Source organism: Dipodomys merriami, unplaced genomic scaffold (genome assembly GCF_024711535.1).
Source record: "Dipodomys merriami isolate MVZ:Mamm:240054 unplaced genomic scaffold, mDipMer1.0.p SCAF_42, whole genome shotgun sequence".
NCBI lineage: Eukaryota > Metazoa > Chordata > Mammalia > Rodentia > Heteromyidae > Dipodomys > Dipodomys merriami.
The window spans coordinates 628,058-646,744 of record NW_027205826.1 but is presented as its reverse complement, the minus strand read 5'-3'; the positions used below and the strand labels follow the sequence as shown (position 1 = coordinate 646,744).

At 46.8% G+C, this 18,687-nt stretch overlaps 1 protein-coding gene across 3 annotated transcripts in view; it reads right to left on the bottom strand.

Annotated features, from left to right (window-relative positions):
* The window catches only part of Cyth1 (cytohesin 1), an 86,564-nt gene that overhangs the window by 43,579 nt on the left and 24,298 nt on the right, over nucleotides 1–18,687 (bottom strand). The window contains exon 1 of one of the 3 annotated variants that reach the window (XM_069992865.1): nucleotides 12,660–13,369. The exons of 1 other annotated variant lie outside the window; for it this stretch is intronic. In XM_069992865.1, coding sequence (XP_069848966.1) covers nucleotides 12,660–12,795 — 136 coding nt within the window. In that variant the 5' untranslated portion in view covers nucleotides 12,796–13,369. Of the gene's footprint in view, nucleotides 1–3,291; nucleotides 3,381–12,659; nucleotides 13,370–18,687 lie in introns of those variants that run through there. One more of the 3 variants, XM_069992866.1, reaches the window with a different exon arrangement.

The window sequence follows — 18,687 nt, the reverse complement described above, 5'->3', positions numbered from 1 at the left end:
GCTTTTCAGAAAGCCTAGCCCTATCATCCTGACACAGTCGGCAGCAAACTGCATGCAAGTTCTGCCAGCCCCAGCAACATACACATCCCAACAAACCTTTCTGAGCTACAGCAGAGTGGCCTAAAAACTGGAGCGGCCTGCTCCCAGGCCACTGCTCCCTGACCCCACCTGAGCCTGCAGTTTGAGTTTGTCCTCACCTCAGCTGACTACTCTTCAGTCCAAAGGAGGGCTCTCCACATCAAGACCTCAGCCTATAAAACAGGACACCACCTCCTTTTCTTTCCACCTGTATCTCCCTCTTAGGAAATCCTACCTGCTGCCTCCCATCAGCCTCTGGGTCCAAGGGAACTGGGGGACCTGACCACCTGACGTGCTTTTATGTTCTATAATGAAAGAACAAACTTGAAAGGCAATGGACAAAGGTCAACTGTTTTCACAGGCACAAATCTACGCCCTGTTTCTGTTTGCTGCTTTTGGAGGGGGGGGGGCGGGTCATGGGGCTTGAACTCTGGGCCTGGGTGCTGTCCCTCAGCTCTTCAGCTCAAGGCTAGCGCTCTACCACTTGAACCACAGCACCACTTTCGGTTTTCTGGTGGTTTACTAGAGATAGGAGTCTCAGGACTTTCCTGCCTGGGCTGGCTTTGAACCATGATCCTCAGATCTCAGCCTCCTGAGTAGCTAGGATTACAAGTGTGAGCCACTGGTGTCCAGCTGTTTGGTTCTTCTTCATGGAGAAGAAAGGCATCTCCAGTCCTCCATATAACATCATACATATTGGCTGCTGATAAGCTCAATGGGGAAGCCTATAAAATTCAAACCAGAGCGAGGCCCCTCAAAACTGTCACAGCAGATGGCGATACAGGTTTCTTGCTCTGATATGTGCTTTGTACAATGCCAGCCATGTTCCTGCTTAAAAATAAAATGCAACCACTTTTGATCCTCCAAATGCAAACCCAATCCATAAGGAAGGAAGGAGAAATATCTGTAGGGTGTTCACTCTACCTGTAGCACCTTAGGTCTTCCTGATAGACCCAAGACAAGCAGCTTGTCTGAAACCACATTCAGGGCCACCAGGAACTGAGAGAGAATTGTGCAATGGGCTAAGTGAGCATTTTAAATGCAACTGAAAGCCCAATGTCATATTGGAGGGATATCTTTTCCTAAAATAGCATTATTTCCCAGAGCTGGGGAATCTTTCTTCTGCCAAGGATCATTTGGATATCTATCTGTATCAATTATAGGCTGTACAAAATTATCAGTACAGGCAGCTGAGCTGAGGGCCATGGTAATATGGTCCGAGGGCCCCACGGTCCCTACTCCCCTGCCACCCACGCAGCATTATCACATGGCTCCAAGTGTTTGTCCACATCCATTTTTCCAACCCTGACACTAAAGCTCAGCTATGGACTGCAGAGTTCCTACAATGCTCCTAGATAAAGCCCAGGCCTGCTTGAGTGTCGATAATCACCGAAGTGGTTCTCGCTGCTGGTTCCCGGCTGGGCCTCGTTCTTTATTCCTCCTGCAATCTACACTCAGCCAACATTTCCTCAGCATCTGCCACAGGCTCTGCCTGTGTTAGGAGCTGAGAATTAAATAGCCACAGTCCCTGCCCAGAAAGCAAGGAGAGGTACGGAAGCCTGAGGGCTGTGGCCATGCATATCAAGAAGCAGAAAACACTAGGACACAAGGAGAGGCTGCAGAGGGTCCATCAGAGTCTGAGCTGGGACTCCAAGCACAACTGGATTTCCAAATGGAGAAGCAGTGGGATGGCAAATGCCAAGCAACGTATACAAACTGGGGACGGTGGTTACAAGTGGGTCAAGGCACAGGGAACAGCGGACCAGCTGGATTGGAAAGAGATTAGCTCTGAGAGTAAAATGCCTTGGGGCCCACACCAGAGAGTGTGGATTTGGTCCTGAAGGGAGGGTTTCTGAAGGGAGACTAAACATTACAAAGATTAACTAACAATCCAATGAATGACAGTTAACTCATGGCTGAACCACACTGGTTCATTCCCACTGATGCAAACACACATGCAGACAGGGCTGGAGTGAACTAACAGTGCCAGTGCCAGGTAAGCGGGGAGGCAGGAGGCAGCGTTGGGGAGCTCTGACTTCTCTAGAACGTGTTCATCAACCCTCACCCTCTGTAGGTTGTGCTCTGGGGCGGGGATCTGGTGGAAGGCCCCGTGAGCAGTATGATACCCATGCTTGGTGTCTCCCCTCCTCAGGCTCTTGGGGCTCTGCTGGGGAACACTCCACTTGTTCCCTCTATCCCTCCCTTCTTTCCTTTTCTTTTTTTGGTTGGTCATGGGGCCTGAACTCTAGGTCTGGGCGCTGTCCCTCAGCTCTTCAGTTCAAGGCTAGCGCTCTACCACTAGAGCCACAGCGCCACTTCCGGCCTTTTCTGTTTATGTAGTGCTGAGGAATCAAACCCAGGGCCTCATGTATGCGAGGCAAGCGCTCTACCACTCAACTGCCTTCCCAGCCCCAGAGGAGCCAATCTTCATGTCTTATTGCTGTCTTGTCTACAGCTCTATGCGCTACCATGTGCGGCAGGCGTGCAGAGGCAGGGGCTCTGGGCAGGAGCCTTGAGATGGCTTTAGTAGTCTGCTGGGATTTAAAGGCAGGCCGTCATCTCCTGACTCTCACTGTGGGTGTGGGATAGTGAGGGAATCCTACCCTCAGTCTTCACCTCACACCGAAAGGGATGACCTAACTGTCTTCTCCCTCGGCTATTCTTCCTTCAGAAAGTGAGCGGTACTCATCCCAAATCTCTCTGGTGCTTTCAACCCAATGTCTTTATTTTTTTAGCTCAGGATCACTCTGGATGTGAGGAGGTTCCAGAGCTCTGACGAGATGCCTCCAGATACAGGAAGAAAGGTGATTACCAAGCAGGAGGTGTTCCACTACCAAGAAACATCTGGGAAGGCAAAGGAGGGAGGAGACCTTGGTTTACACACACATAGAATCTCCTCATTCTTTGGTCTCTACCCCTCAAACACAGACAGACACAGACACAGACAGACAGACAGACAGACAGACAGACACACACACACACACACACACACACACACACACACACACACACACACACACAAAATGAAAGTCATCTCCTCACTCAGGCTCTGCAATCTTTTCCTTTAAAGGAGCAAGGTAAAACCAGTCTCGGTTGGCCCTTACTATTCCCAAATGGGCTGTTCTCTCAAGAGTTCACAAGTGGATCAAGACACCCTTGGCCTCTACTCTAAACATCCCAGTTTGTCCTCTTCTGGCCTGGGGTGGGACTCACCATCCTCCTCTTCATTCAGGACCATCTTGCTGCCTTCCAGGGGGTAGGAAAGGCCTGCTGTGCTGTGCCCGAGGAAGGAGAGCTTAGCTAACTAGGACAACTCAGACAGCCAGCACTACTTCCTGAATGGCCAACCACACCCTGGCCAATCAGCCTGCAGTCCTGAGAAGCGTCACCCTCACTGGCAGTCCCCGCCACCACCCAGTTCCTGAAGTCAAGCTCAAGCACCGTCCAGCATGCCAACAGCCTCCTCCAAGGAGCCGCCCACAGGGAGTCAAAGGAGCTCCAGGTGGCTCTGACCCCCTCACACGCACCCAAGCAACCCTGAGGCTGCTGGGATTTCCCTCTCTGCCTCAAGTGCTTGCTTAGAACAGAAGCACTTAAGACCCCTGGTCCACTCACACTGAGGAAACAGAACACTTCCCAAGAGAATGATTAAGCTTCCAGTCACTGGAGGATGGTATGAGGTCACAAGCTAAAAGCAGAAAGCAGGTTTTAGGAGCCAGAAATCCTTAGGGCTAAACCCCCATTCAAGGTAAGGTCAGTTCTACCCCTTCCTTCAAATGGGTTATGATGTGATCATTTCATACATGTACACAATGTGCAGCCATCCAATCACAGAGGTAACAAAAGGCCCTGAATAGGCAAAGCAATTCTGGGCAAAAAAAAAAAAAAAAAAAGCAAAATTGGAAGTACCAGATTTCAAACTTTACTACAGAGCTATAGTGACAAAAACCATCTTGGTATTGGCACAAAGACAGACCTGAGGGCCAATCCACATTTCTGTGTAGGTGTCAGCTCTGATTCCCAGAACTGTACAGGGCTGGGCAACACCATTCTCCATCTACTGTCAAGGGGAGTGACAGCCCTTCTCTAGAGCAGACGTGGAAGGCCAGACTGTGAGTCAGTGCTCCAGCTCAGGCAGATACTACAGATGCCTGATCCCTGAGGCCAGACCCGCCACACTGAACTCCTGCACCCTGCAGGTGCAGAATGGTCGTCTGCTGCAGAGGGAGCAGAAGACCTAGTTTAAAGCAGTTCTTTTTCTCTATGAATTGCCGTTTGTGTCCTTTGCTCCTTTTCCTGTTGGTAACCTCTCACTAACTCTTTGTATTTTATGTCACAAGTATCTTCTCACCACCTATGACGTGTTTTTAACTTTAGTGGTTCCAGCGTGTGGGGTGATAGAGAAGGCAGAGGAGGGTAGCATGCTGCTGCACACGGTGCTAGGGTTGGCGTGGAGGCTTCCTGAGGGCCAAGGCCAGGGCAGCTGCAGAACAGAACAGAACATGGGGGTGGGGTGAGGTGCAGGGAGGGCTGCACAGTGGGCGAACTATGTTAAGGACTCTAGGTTTCTATTCTAGGAGCAACAGGTAGTCGTGCCGTGCTCTGGACCATGCAGAGTGATCTGACTTCCTGTGCAAGAACAGACCGCAGCCAGCCAGGCCAGACTCTGGTCAGTGTCCAGTGAGAGATGATGGTGGCCCAAGCAGTAAAAGGGTCAAACGCTGCTGTAATTACTCTTAAGACAGAGCCCGTTGATGCATGAAGGAGATCAGTCAGAGTATAGCAGGCTTTCTGGCCTGGGCAGGTAAAGTTATGCGGCTGCCCTTTGAGCAGAAGGCTACAGCTGGATTCTCTCTGTCTACCCCACATAGTCTGTGCTTCAAAGCCCCAAGCCTCAGTTCCTCCCGCGGTCCTCCCCATACCCTTCGTTGTCTGTCCTGTGCTCAGGACCTCAACGCCCTCTCCCTCAGTCCCACACCCCCTTGGCTCCTTATGTCCATGCCTCTTAGTACCTTGGAACCTTTTCCCTAGTCCTTTATATCCCCTTCTTCTTGGAACCCTCATGGCTTTTAACTTCTGCTCCATTATTTAGTGTTTCCTTCTTGGCATACTTACCAGCTCATACTCTCTAAGACAGAACTAAGTGGCCCACGCAATAGCCACCATCCCTATTTGGGCTCCTGGCTGCCCTAGGAACAGGCCTGAGTATCAGCGCCCCTAAAGCCCAGGCTGAGAAGTTGCCCTTTGGGCTGTCTGATCCAGGCAGCCTCCCTTACAAATGAAATTGGCAGGGTATAGCTACCCATATCATATTGTCTTCTGTTTTGAGTTTTGCTTCTCTGAAACTAGAAAATAACAACAACAAAAAAATTAGCAAATAACAGTCAAAATAGACTTTTAAGTACCAAATCACCAAATTATGTTTGGCTCATTAAAAAAGAAAGTGACGCCGGGCGCTGGTGGCTCACGCCTGTCATCCTAGCTACTCAGGAGGCTGAGATCTGAGGATCGTGGTTCAAAGCCAGCCCGGGCAGGAAAAACTGTGAGACTCTTTTTTTTTTTTTTGGGTCCGGTCGTAGGGCCTGAACTCTGGGTCTGGACACTGTCCCTCAGCTCTTCAGCTCAAGGTTAGCACTCTACCACTTGAGCCACAGCGCCACTTCCGACTTTTTTTTCCTGCTTATGTGGTGCTGAGGAATCGAACCCAGGGCCTCATGCATGCAAGGCAAGCGCTCTACCACCAAGCCACCTTCCCTGCCCCCGTGAGACTCTTATCTCCAATAAACCACCAGAAAACCGGAAGTGGCGCTGTAACTCAAGTAGTAGGGCGCTCGCCTTGAGCTGAAGGGCTGAGGGACAGCGCCCAGGCCCAGTGTTCAAGCCTCATGACCGACAAAAAAAAAAGAAAAAAGAAAGTGACTACATGGTTTATCACCAACACTGGGACATTGGTGGGAAATGAGCAGGACTAACAATTACACCAGCCAATGAGCATAAGCTGTGAGTCACAGGCAGTCTGGGACCTATAACCAACCACCTTCCTCATAAGCACACCTGGATCTGTACCCAACAGAGCATTACCGAAAAATGACCATGCACTGATTTAAGTGGAAAGTATAGCAGACAGTTGAAGTGTACTTGAAATGACTAGAAAACAATGGCATATTAGAAAACAAACCATGGCCTCGGAGCACCACCAGAGCAAAAGACATGGGAGACAGAAGCTGGCAGCAGCTCTGCGCCTACAGTGAGCACAGCCCAACACAATGGCAGTGGACGCTGCCGGTGTCTGGTTCTAACAGACTGAACTGTGCCCAGCTAAGGTATACAACAGGATGCACAGCGCGCGTGCGCATACAACAGGGCTACTGCAGTGAGGTAAGTGCTTACGTCCTTCATTTCTATGGCCTGTTTTGTGGGTGAGGGAGCTCAGTTCCCATGAACCCCAAATACTGCACCATGTGGCTACAGTCTCCGTGTGGTGCACCTCACATATTGATGCGGGTGGGAAGCGAGCTGGAGCGGCAAAAGGCACAACTTGGCTCAAGCCCAAGCCAGCACATATAGGGAGCCAGGTTTCCACCGTGGAAAGGGCTCTGGAAACATTGAGACATGGAAGCTGAAGAACCCTGAGTCTGGATTGGAATTAGGGGGAACAGCATTTCTAACAGTTTTCCAAAACACAAACTAAGATACAAACTAAGGCTCACTCTACCTTCCCTAAAATTAATTTTTAAAGCAACGATTTCCATTTATAGCTAGTGTCAAAGTACAATCTCTGCCATAGCTTCGTATGAGCCCAGTGAGGATTATCATTTAACATCTGCCAACAAGATACAGAAAGCAGTATTTTAATGTTTGTGCCTTTGTCTTAGTGATGCCAAGTCTTGGTTGTGCTTTTTTGAGTATGGGCTTTTGTCCATGTATTCCTACATTTTACCCGGCACTTAAGAGTTAATTGGGAATGTATAGATGTATCTCATTAGAAATGCAACATTAGATGAAAATAACCAGGGGCTGGGAAGGCAGCTCAGTGGTAAGAGTGTTTGCCTTGCATGCATGAGGCCCTGGGTTTGATTCCTTAGCACCACATAAGCAGAAAAAGCCAGAACTGGCACTGTGGCTCAAGTGATAGAGTGCTAGCCTTGAGTGTCCAGGCCCAGAGTTCAGGCCCCACTGCAAAGACAGGAAAGAAAGAAAGAGAGAGAGAGAGAGAGAGAGAGAGAGAGAGAGAGAGAGAGAGAGAGAGAGAGAGAGAGAGAGAGAGAGAGAGAGAGAGAGAGAGAGAGAGAGGGAGGGAAGGAGGGAGGGAGGGAGGGAGGGAGGGAGGGAGGAAGGAATTTGTTTTAAACATAAAAAAGGAAGATCCTGAAAGGATATGCAACAGGAGGCTGAGATCTAAAGATGCTAGTTCAAAGCCAGCCCAAGCAGAGAAATCCATGAGACTCCTATCTCCAATTAACTAGCAAAAAAGCTGGAAGCAAAGTGTAGCTCAAGTGGTAGAGCACTAGCCATGAGAGAAAAAGCTAGGCAGGATTGCAAAGCCCTGAGTTCAAGCCCCAGTACTGGCACTAAAAAAAAAAAAAAGTAAGAGAATACTGTATTGGAGAATCAATCTATGCTGCCCTCTGTTGACTGAATGAAGAGATATGAAGAAATTTTTAGAAGACTGACATTTAGCTAGCAGTAATGCATATTAAATTACCTTATCTCCGTACTCAGAACTCTTCTCCTTTCCTAGAAACCAGCCAGCCCCAACTAGCTTTCCCCAGCTGTACAGACCCTCTGTCCAGTTACTCTACTCTTCAAAATGACTTTATGCTGGGGGTCACAGAACTGCTGTTTGTCTTACTGGGACCACAAACCATTTTCCCAGCCAAGAAACCTATCTGGAAAAGATCCTGTACAAAAAAAGATAGAGGAGACAGGGATTAAGAGGAAAGGATGGGGAGGGCTTATCAAGAATTGGGCACATTTAGCCAGGTGCCAGTGGGCTCACGCCTGTAATGCTAGCTTCTCAGGAGGCTGAGATCTGAGGATCGCAGGTTGAAGCCAGCCTGGGCAGAAAAGACCCCACTAGACTCTTATTTCCCAATTAGCCACTCAAAACCCATAAGTTGCCCTGTGTCTCAAGTCCCTAGTGCTCAAGCACTAGCCTTGAGCACAAAGAGGCTCAGGGACAGCACCCAGGCTCCAAGTTCAAACCCCGCAACAACAAATAACAACAACAAAAAGGGCGAGAATAACTAAGAGTACCAGTTTGCAAAGAAATCTGAAAATAACTTTATGATACAGAATCTTGTGTGTGTGTGTGTGTGTGTGTGTGTGTGTGTGTGTGTGTGTGTGTGTGTGTGTGTGTGTGTGTGTGTGTGTGTGTGTGTGTGTGTGTGTGTGTGTGTGTGTGTGTGTGTGTGTGTGTGTGTGTGTGTGTGTGTGTGTGTGTGTGTGTGTGTGTGTGATCATAAGCCTGCCCATGAGCGGGGCACTCTCTCCTACCACCATTATCTATCTCCACTCTGTGCTTTAGGAGCTATGGGTAAAGTGGCAGGAGCTGTCCCAGCAGCTGCCAGCATGAGGCCCCTCCCTGTGCCTTGGCACAGATATTAAGTGATCAGCCTGAGGGCTTTACCACAACGAGATGAAAAGTGTTATATAGTGCACATTCCTCCTTGTGTTTAAATAGTTAAGGAATCCATCGTGACTGCACTTCTGGATGAGGGGAGGGTCATCATCTTTTCAGACACCCCCCCCAAAAAAAAAGCCCTGTCAGCATCTTGATACTATTCAAATGTCCACACAGCTCTAAAGGGAAGCCTGCTTCTGTGCAAGGAAGATCAGACATGTGCTTCAATGACTCCTCCCCACTGTGGAGCTCTTGCTGGGCTTTCAGCGGTTTGTAACCTGGGGCCTGCGCAGCTAGGCTGTGGCATGGTGAGCACACTCCCACACCCACCAGTCCTCAGCATCTGAGGAAATGGATTCGAGAGACACTGTGAGTGAATTTTATTGAACTTTTTATTTTGAATGAATTTCAGACTGGCAGAAGAGAACTTGAGGACTCCTCTGACGGTAATACCTTGCATAACCACAGCACAACTACTGAAGTCAGGAAATCAATGTTGCACAAAACATACCCAGAGCTGAGCACTGTGGCTCACACCCATAATCCTAGCTATTCAGAGGCTGAGCTCTAAGGATCAAGAGTCAAAGCCAGCTGGGCAGGAAAGTCCATGAGACTCTCATCTCCAATTAACCACCAGAAAACTGAAGTGGAATTGTGCTTAAACTGGTAGAGCGCTAGCTTTGAGCAAAAGAGCTCAGGGACAGTGCCCAGGCCCCAACTTCATGACAATCCAAAAACAAAACAAAACCAGAACCGAACAGAACAGAACAAAACATACCTGGAATAGGACCAGGGCTCACCCACTACAGGTAACTGGTTTGTCTTTTTCTTTTTTGCTGGTACCGGAGCTTGAACTCAGGGCCTGGGCACTGTCCTTGAGCCTCTCTGTGCCCTACCACTTGAGCCACAGAGCCACAGAGCCACTTCTGGCTTTTCTGTGTATGTGGTACTGAGGAATCAAACTCAGGACTTCATGCTGTTAGGTGAGCATGCTACCACGGAGCCACCTTCCCAGCCCTGGCTTGTCTTCTTAGCCACTTCCCATGGGTGACAGCTCCTGGCCCTCTGTGTGTCTTCAACAGATATGATTGTAGGCCATGGTCAGTTACTGTGTTAGAACACTCCTCACTCAGCATGAGCTTGTCTGAGGCGGTCTTCTGATTGGACAAACTCATGCAATTTTAGCATAATGGCACCCACAATGCTTGGAGTTAAGAGGAATCTTCTTCCCAGCAATGCTACTCTTGAACACAGGTGCAGGTAAACTACTATTTGTCCTGCCTCAATCTCCAGTGGAGAGATGTGGGGAGATGCTCGAAACCCCCATACACCAACTCTTCCTCCTGTTTTATTGTACAGTAATTCCAGGGTCTGGAAATAGTTGAGTGCTTGCTCAAAGTGTTCTTGACTTTTCCAACCTGTGGCTTAGTTACAGGATTTTCCAGCCAGGCTCATTTTGTATTTTCCTGCCCAACTCAAGGATCAACCATCTCCCCGAGAATTTTCAGATCCTCTTGAAAATCAAGATCTGAGTCCTGAGTACATCACATGAGAACTGGGTCTGCATCAGGCATCACCTCCGCCACCTCCCGAAGGTATGCCAGCTACTCACTGACCACTCCCTCACCACTTCACCTGTGCGTGTCTACTTTGGCGACCTGAGAGTTGTTTACATTTTCCCTGCTCACTAGGAATACTGGCTGTTTCTTCTATGAGTTCATACCTTTAGCCTCTTGTTCTGTTGGGTTTTTATTGGTTTTATTGGTACTCCTCGTATAGCTGGTAGTAATTGTCCACATACATGGGACACAATATTTTTCCCAACAATATAGCCAATTTCACCTTGCTTTATGAGAGATGTTTTGTTTTTCTTTTTGCCAGTCCTGGGGCTTGAACTCAGGGACTGGGTGCTGTCCTTGAGGTTTTGTGCTCCAGGCTAGTTAGTGCTCTCCCATGTGAGAGGAGAGGTAAGAGTCTCACAGACTTTCCTTATTGAACTAGCTTTGAACTGTGAGCCTCAGATCTCAGCCTCTTAAGTAGCTAGGATTACAGGCATAAGCCATCAGCACACAGCTTTATGAGAGCTTTTGTCACACAAAAGCTGTCAGCTGTCCTCCAGATGACATACAGGGTCAATGTCACTACCAGTCAGGTGTTCTGTGCTTGTTTGGAGACAGTGAGCTACCATGGCCAGTAAAAAAGGATGCAGAATCCAAAAACATCTCTCCACAGAGAGAAACGACGCATGATGGTGTTGGCAATACAGATCACAGGCAAAAAGGATCAATTTTTCCACAAATGTAGCCAGAAACAGCCTTCACATGAATACCAGGAAATACAAGCATGAAAGTTCATGGCAGTACTCGGCAAAAATCACAAAACTGGAAATTACCTGAATGTCCATTCAAAAAACCCACCGTCAATATTGGAAGAACAGTTTACTGGAAGAATGTTATATACTAATTCGCAACAGCTAAGGAGACCAGAACAGGAGTCCGCTATGCATGTTTGGTACACAGATGTCCCACAACCCCTTTGCCTGGGAAACACCTAAAGAATGTGCTTCTGCAAACTTAAGGTACATCAAAAACACAAAGACAAGGGCCTTGTGATCCTACAGAAAGGTGTGACACAGTTTGCTTCAGATGCCTCTGGTTGGAACTCAAAACACAAAGGCTTCAGCAGAGCCAGATCTGAGCAGATGATGATGGGTGAGTGGTCCAGGGAGAGAACAGAGCAGGCCAAGGAGGGGAGGTAGGCAGAAGATACAACAGGTGAGCCTGAGGCAGAGAGGAGTGTGTTGAAACCAATTGGTAGTCTCTATGAACAAAGGTGATGATTAGTATCAGGAAAAACTAAAGTGTGAGAAAGGCAGCATGGCAATAGAGAACTTTCATCCTCTTCAGAAGAAGCTGAAATACAGAGCTACCACATGTAAAAGATCAACTAAAATTAATCCTGGTAACACAGATATCCCAACATTTATGTGAAAATGACTTCAACCTAAAAATGGTATGAATATACTGAATCTCTTTAAGGTAGATTTTTTTTTTTATATTGGAGTATAATTCACAAGCCATAAAATTCATTTTTAAAGTATACAATTCAGTGATTTTCAGTACACTCACAAGTTATTTAACCAGTACCACTACCTAATTCTAGAACATGTCATCACCCCTAAAAGAAAGCTCTATCCCCATTCCATAACTCCCTCCCTTACCCCCTCCCCCGCCCCAGCTTTAATGACCACTAACCTAGTTCTGCCTTTATGGAATGGTCATGAACAACCTGTGGCCTTTTGTGTCTGACTTCCTTCATTTTCCTCAACGTCCAGACACTTTGTAGCATTTACCAAAACTTCATTCCTTCAGATGGCTAAAAAAAAAATCTTCCATTGTAACCAGGTGTTTGTGTTCACTACTGTAATCCTAGCTACTTAGGAGAGTAAGATCTGAGGATCTAGATTTAAAGCCAGTGCAAGCAGGAAAGCCTGTGAAACTCTTTATCTATAACCACTAAAAAGCCAGAAGTAAAGCTTTGGCTCAAATAGTAGAGCACCAGCTGTGATTGGAAAAGACAAGGTCCACAGTTCAAGTCCCAGTACTGACACACACAAAAGAATATTGTTATGGGAAGGTACTTCATACTGTTTATTCATCAGTCTCTACTCTGGCTATTGTGCATCATACTGTTATGAACACTTGTGTTAATCTTTATGTAGCATGTAATCCACAATCTTTAAAACTATATGCGGGCTGGAAATGTGGCTTAGTGGTAGAGTGCTTGCCTGCACACATGAAGCCCTGGGTTCCATTCCTCAGTACCACATATACAGAAAAAGCCGGAAATGGTACTGTGGCTCAAGTGGTAGACCACTAGGCCTGAGCATAGAGAGGCTCAGGGACAGTGCTTAGGCCGAGTTCAAGCCCTAGGACTGGAAAAAAACCAACCAACCAACCTGTATATTTGTATAGTTTGATTAAAATAGTCTGAAGGTGTAGCCCAGATTTCCAAGTTCCACTGCTAAGCTCTCTAGGATTTTTTTGCACTAGAGTCCATCTCCAAGGTAAGGAAGTCCATAGACGCCGCTTCATTGGGTTCTAGTGAGCATCAAGGGTGATGGCAGGTTACTCCTCAGCTTGGTATCAGTGCAGACTATCCACCATGATGAACAATGGCTCTGGGAAAGATGCCTGAAGACAGAAGTGGCTCCTGGTTGTGGTGGGGACATTCTCAGCGAGGCCACCGTGAGCTGTGTTCTTGAGCTGGACTACAGTGATACGTTGTGATGCAGCCGTGCGGTCCATACAGGTGGTAATTCCAGACGATCCCCCAGGACTTCACAGGTTGGCAAACAGTAATTACTGGGAAAGGGGGAGGTGATGACAGACGCTGGATTTTCTCTGTGCTTCTAAAACCAAGTTCAACCTGGAAGTTTTAGGAAAAAACCTGTAGCCTTCACTGAAAATGTTGAAAGAAGTTAACTGTCCTGTGAAACTGAAGCCTGCTTATAACAGCAGAGCCTGCTGACAACTCCGGTGAGAGTCAGTAAAAACGGAGGGGGGCTGTAGTCCTAGTTTCTCTCTTGCTCTCTTCTTTTTACTCTGATGCCGGAGGGAGCACTACATATCCCCTTCCTGCTTCCTTGTTCTTCCTCTGCGTTACTAATTACACAGCCCCGGTTCTTTGAAAAACCACAAGAGCAAGGTTACAAAATCAGTACACTCCACCCATCCTCTTAGTCAGCCACCCAGTAGCCGGAACCCCACATCACGTGGCAGCGGAGCCCTCAGTCCAACACACGGCGCAAAACCCACACCAGTCACACCAAGGTCAGCAGGCAAACAAATTGATGTCAGTCACTGATTTAAAACAAATTAGGAAAGAAAGATGGAAGGAGCAAGTCTGATCAAGAAGCACTGGACACAGATGGACAGGGTAGAGTGTAGCGCCTCGTACAACCATTTCATTTTTTAAAAAATTAAAAGTAAAATTCAGATAACACAGTTGTTTGCTCTAACACTTGTTTTAGAAGGCAGGGAGAGGGGGGTTGGTAACTTTAAAATAGAGACAACAAACAATGAATCTCTAAATAAATCTATTTTAAATAACTCTTCTTCATGAATTTCCCCCAAACTTGCACTTAAGCCATTGTTCAGACATTTATTTTCCCTAAAAAAAAAAAAATCCCTCCTAGTTCCAAAAATATCCCCACCAAGTTTAGAAGCAAGCTGTCTTCAATGCGCAGAAGCAGCTATTACCTGAAGAAGCAGAGACAGGTGGAGCACTCCACTCCACAGTAATGCCACACACTGACTCCAGAACTGCTTCTCAGAAGGCACAGCTAGGCATGGCTACCAAACCTGGAAGCCTGAGGGAGGGAGCATGAGACATGGGTGCACACATGTCACTCCCCACAGCGGTCCAGCACATCATAGCCCGGCCAGCCACCTCAGTGACTGCCTCTAGCTCAGGAACTCCAGGAATGGAGAAAGCAGACTGTCTGAGAATGTGTGGGACACAGGAAAGACAGTTCTGCTGATGAAGTATGTTTAGAACATGAGAGACGGGGGGCCCAGGGTGGTCTAAACTACTTGCTTAGAAACCTATTTCTTAGATGGGGAAATGGAGAGACAGTGCCCCAGGGACGTGGCTGTAGCTTGTAGAGAGGAAGCCTTCAAACACCCTGCAGGGGATGTCAAAACAGACACTGGGAATTAAGACCCTTAAGCTTGGGAGTAGGAAGAGGGCTAAGGTTTACAGACATCTCTCGACTGACAATGGGGTCTATCCCAAGCTGAAAACACCATCAATCAAAAGTGCACTGAATATACCTGACCTACAACCATGCAGCCTGCCGTAACACACACGCAGTACTTACACGAGCCCATAGTCCCCCAAAAACAAATTGTGCAAACCCCGTCGTATCATCAGGAGCTGACCATTTCACGTAATTTACTGACCTCCGTGCACTTAAAGTGGAAAACAAAATGGTTACAGGGGTATGCTTCTTCCCCATGGTGAAATAAAAAACTTGTTAAGTGAAACTACTGCAGGACGGAACCCACTAAAGCTGCCCCGGGAAGCCAGTGTAACCGGGGGGGGGGGGGGGGGAGGGGGGCATCTGGAGTATGGTTCTCGGTGTTCACAGCTGTCTCGTTCTATAATGTGACGACTTGCCCACGGTAACACTGAGCTGTCTGACACAGAACCTAGGGAAAACAGGTTAGGCTCCTACAGGGCTCTGGTCACATGTCCATCAACCAGCCAATATATAACCTTGTTTTTTATGAGTTTCTGTTTAAAGATGTCTTATCCAATATACAGTGTGGACTTATATTAGTAATGAATGCATGGCCAACAGCACTGTAGCTGATCTGAGCCAAGTATCTCTAATGTCAATTTTCTCCTAATGTACCACACTACCCCATACTCAAGAACAGTAGACAGAAATTTAGCCTCATACAGGTGAGCCATTTAAAAAACAAAAAAGGTGCATAAATGGAATGGTATTTACTTATGCTATGGCAGCTGAAAAAGAGACTACGTGGCTGGAAGCAGAATCATCTGTTGGATGGATTTCTTTACTTGCTTGGGCCTGTGGGGAGATAATCTTAAAATGCTACATCTGCAGTGTTGAAGACCAGCTATATACACTGGGGGACATGGGAAGAGAAACAGTACTTACAGCTATTGGCTACATAACCCCAAACAGTCTGGTTCAAAGACATTTATTGCTCAGAAACAAATTGGAGGGCTGGGAAGGTGGCTCAGTGGTAGAGTGCTTACCTCGCATGCATGAGACCCTGGGTTTGATTCCTCAGCACCACATAAGCAGAAAAAGCCAGAAGTGGAGCTGTGGCTCAAGTGGTAGAGCACTAGCTTTGATCTGAAGAGCACCCAGGCCCAGAGTTCAGACCCCACAACCAACAAAAACAAAACAAAACAAAATTTTCAGCATATTCCCCAGATATCTGAAGTTAGGGAATCACATACTTCACCAGGTACAGGCTGATGGTGTGATCCCTTTCCTCTTGCCTGTGCCCTTTTCTTTTCCCTTCCCTCCTCCCCTTCCTCTTTGATGGTGCTGGGGAGGTCCTTACTATCACTCGAGTCATGCCTCCAGTTCCTTTTTACATAAGTTTTCAGAGTAGAGTCTTGCCTTATGCCCAAGCCAACCTGAGCTGTGATCCTCCTTACTTGTGCTTCTGGGTCACTGGAGATGACATGCATGTGCAACTAACTGTACATGTAGCTGAGATCAGAGAAGTGAACCACTGCACCCAGCCAATGGTTGAGATGAAGTCTCACAAGCCTCTTTATTACAAGGCTTACTTCGAACTACAATTCCTGATCTCCACCTCCTAAGGAGCTAGGATTACAGGCGTAAGCCACCATGCCTAGCTTGATCTTCACTCTGATTCCCTTTCCTGTTTTCCTAGATTTAGAAGTTGGGGTGGAAGGAAATTAATTTCTGTTCTCTCTCCCAATAAATGATTTTTTCATATGCATTTTATCTAAATATTCATTAAAAATTACTTTTTTTTTTGTCATTTGTGGGGCTTGACTTCTGGGCCTGGCTGCTGTCCCTCAGCCATTCAGCTCAAGGCGAGCGCTCTACCACTTGAGCCACAGCTCCACTTCCAGCTTTTTCTGTTTATGTGGTGCTGAGGAATCAAACCCAGGGCCTCATGCAGGCATGCGAGGCAAGCACTCTACCTTCCCAACCCATAAAAATTACTTTTAAAAAAGTAATTTTAAAAAACTGCCTGTTGTTCCAGCCAGTTAGGAAGCAAAATAGGCAGACGGATGATCTTCTAGGCTGACCAGGACAAAAAAGGAGACCTTATTAATAAAAAGGAGACCCCATAATAAAAGCCAAAAGAACTGGGGAAGTGGAGTTATAGAGCACCTGCTTAAGTGAGTGCAGTCCTAAATTCAAACCCCAGTACCAGAAAAAAAAATCTCTCTCTTCCCTTACCTGCTGCTTCTAGGGCAGAAAGGATAACCTGCTGCTGGTGGCTCAGGAGGGCCGTTCGGACTTTGCAAACTAAGTCTGTTACCTTGACCAAAGAAATGCAAGTGATGTCACTCTCATCACAGATTCCTTACAGACCACAGAGTTTACTGACGTGTAAAATGCCCAATTACATAGGTCAGACTGCGCAACACGCAGCTGTCAGCTAAGTTCCAGACCATTCTTGCCCCAAAGTTATGCATACCTTTGGTTGGGAAACAGGATATGCAAGACCACATTGAGAAGACAACACGGAGTCACTCAGGGTCACCAACCTCCCAAACATGTGTGATTCCTTTCCCCAGCCGATTTCTGGTTTTTGTTCTTTTGCAGAGTCTCACTACGTAGCCCAAGCTGGCCTGACACTCTTGATCTTTCCCTTTCAGCTCCCCAAGGGTGGGGATTATAAGTATGTGCCACCATCCCCAGCTTTTCTGAGTCTTAAAGCACATGCTTGAGTTGGGGTGAGAAACTCTAGAGCCACTAAGAACATGAGGCCAAGGGTTGATAAGAGTGAAGGTGCTGCTGCTACCTCTGGCTCACTACACAGTGCTCCACACGGACCTTGGGATAGCTAGAGAGCACAGACATTAACTGAGCAGCAATGACAATTAGGACAAAAATGGTATATAATAGAGGACTATGCAGATGATCTACTGCATTGCAATTATGAAAGGCCCAATTTCTTCAAAATCTGAATTAAGTATAATTACTTATGTATAATTATTGCCATCTAACTCATCTAGGGACACTAATCACTGATTCTTTAGAACAACCTGTAATTAAAACCTTAGTTCCAAAGTAGATCATCTATCTACCTAGTATCTATTTACCTACTAGTTCAGACACCAAAAGCCCCTCACCCCTTTGTTCTCAAATGATCGGTGAAAATAATCCCTTTAAAGGCACTTGCCTAGCACATGCAAGGTCCTGGGTTTAATCCCTAGCATTACATGCACACATGTGCATGTGTGTATACACACACACACACATCCCTAGCATTACATGCACACATGTGCATGTGTGCACACACACACACACACACACACACACACACACACACACACACACACACACACACACACACACACACACACACACACACACACACACACACACACACACACACACACCCATCCTGATGATGTATCCCTTGAGAGGTGATGATGGTATACAGAAGAAGCAACCTCCAGGTCCCAAGGCTGGCTGCTGACATGAGGGAATCCAGTCCTCTGGCTGTGTGTAGAGCAGAGTCAATGTGACTCTCAGAGGTCATGCTATGTAGTGCATCATAAATATCATGAGCAGAGCCACAGCTCCTAAAAGAAGTGGATTCAGTTAGATAGAAAGTCTGGAAAGGAGATAGGGAGGGCACATAGATCCCCATTTGGAACTTTCCCAGGTGCACATCTCCTCGATCTGGCGCCTTGCATGGATCTATCCACTCCCAAGACTTATCCTTTTAAACTTCTTTGTAACTTTTCTCTTCAACTTTCTGGAAGTACGAAATGGTAGTTTTTAGCATGAAAACAGAAAAAATGCATTTTTATGTCACTGTCTTTCAGGAAAACCCAGTTTCTGATTTGATATGAAATGAAAATATATCTAGGGTATATGCCTTGCATGCATGAAGCCCTGAGTTTGATTCCTCAGCACCACATAAGCAGAAAAAGCCAGAAGAGGCACTGTGGCTCAAGTAGTAGAGTGCTAGCTTTGAGGAAAAGAAGCTCAGGGACAGAGTCCAGGCCCTGAGTTCAAGCCCCAGGACAAAAAAAAAGGAAAAAAAAGGAAATATACCTAAAACATTCTTTATCATATATATAAACATAAGATATAAAATTTAAATAAAGCTTTTCTTGAACTAAAACTAGTTACATACATTTGTACATACTATATCTCTTACATGTTTTTATGGTGAAAAGAAAACATCTCACAAGGAGCCACTCTATCCCTGGCAATAACCCAGGAA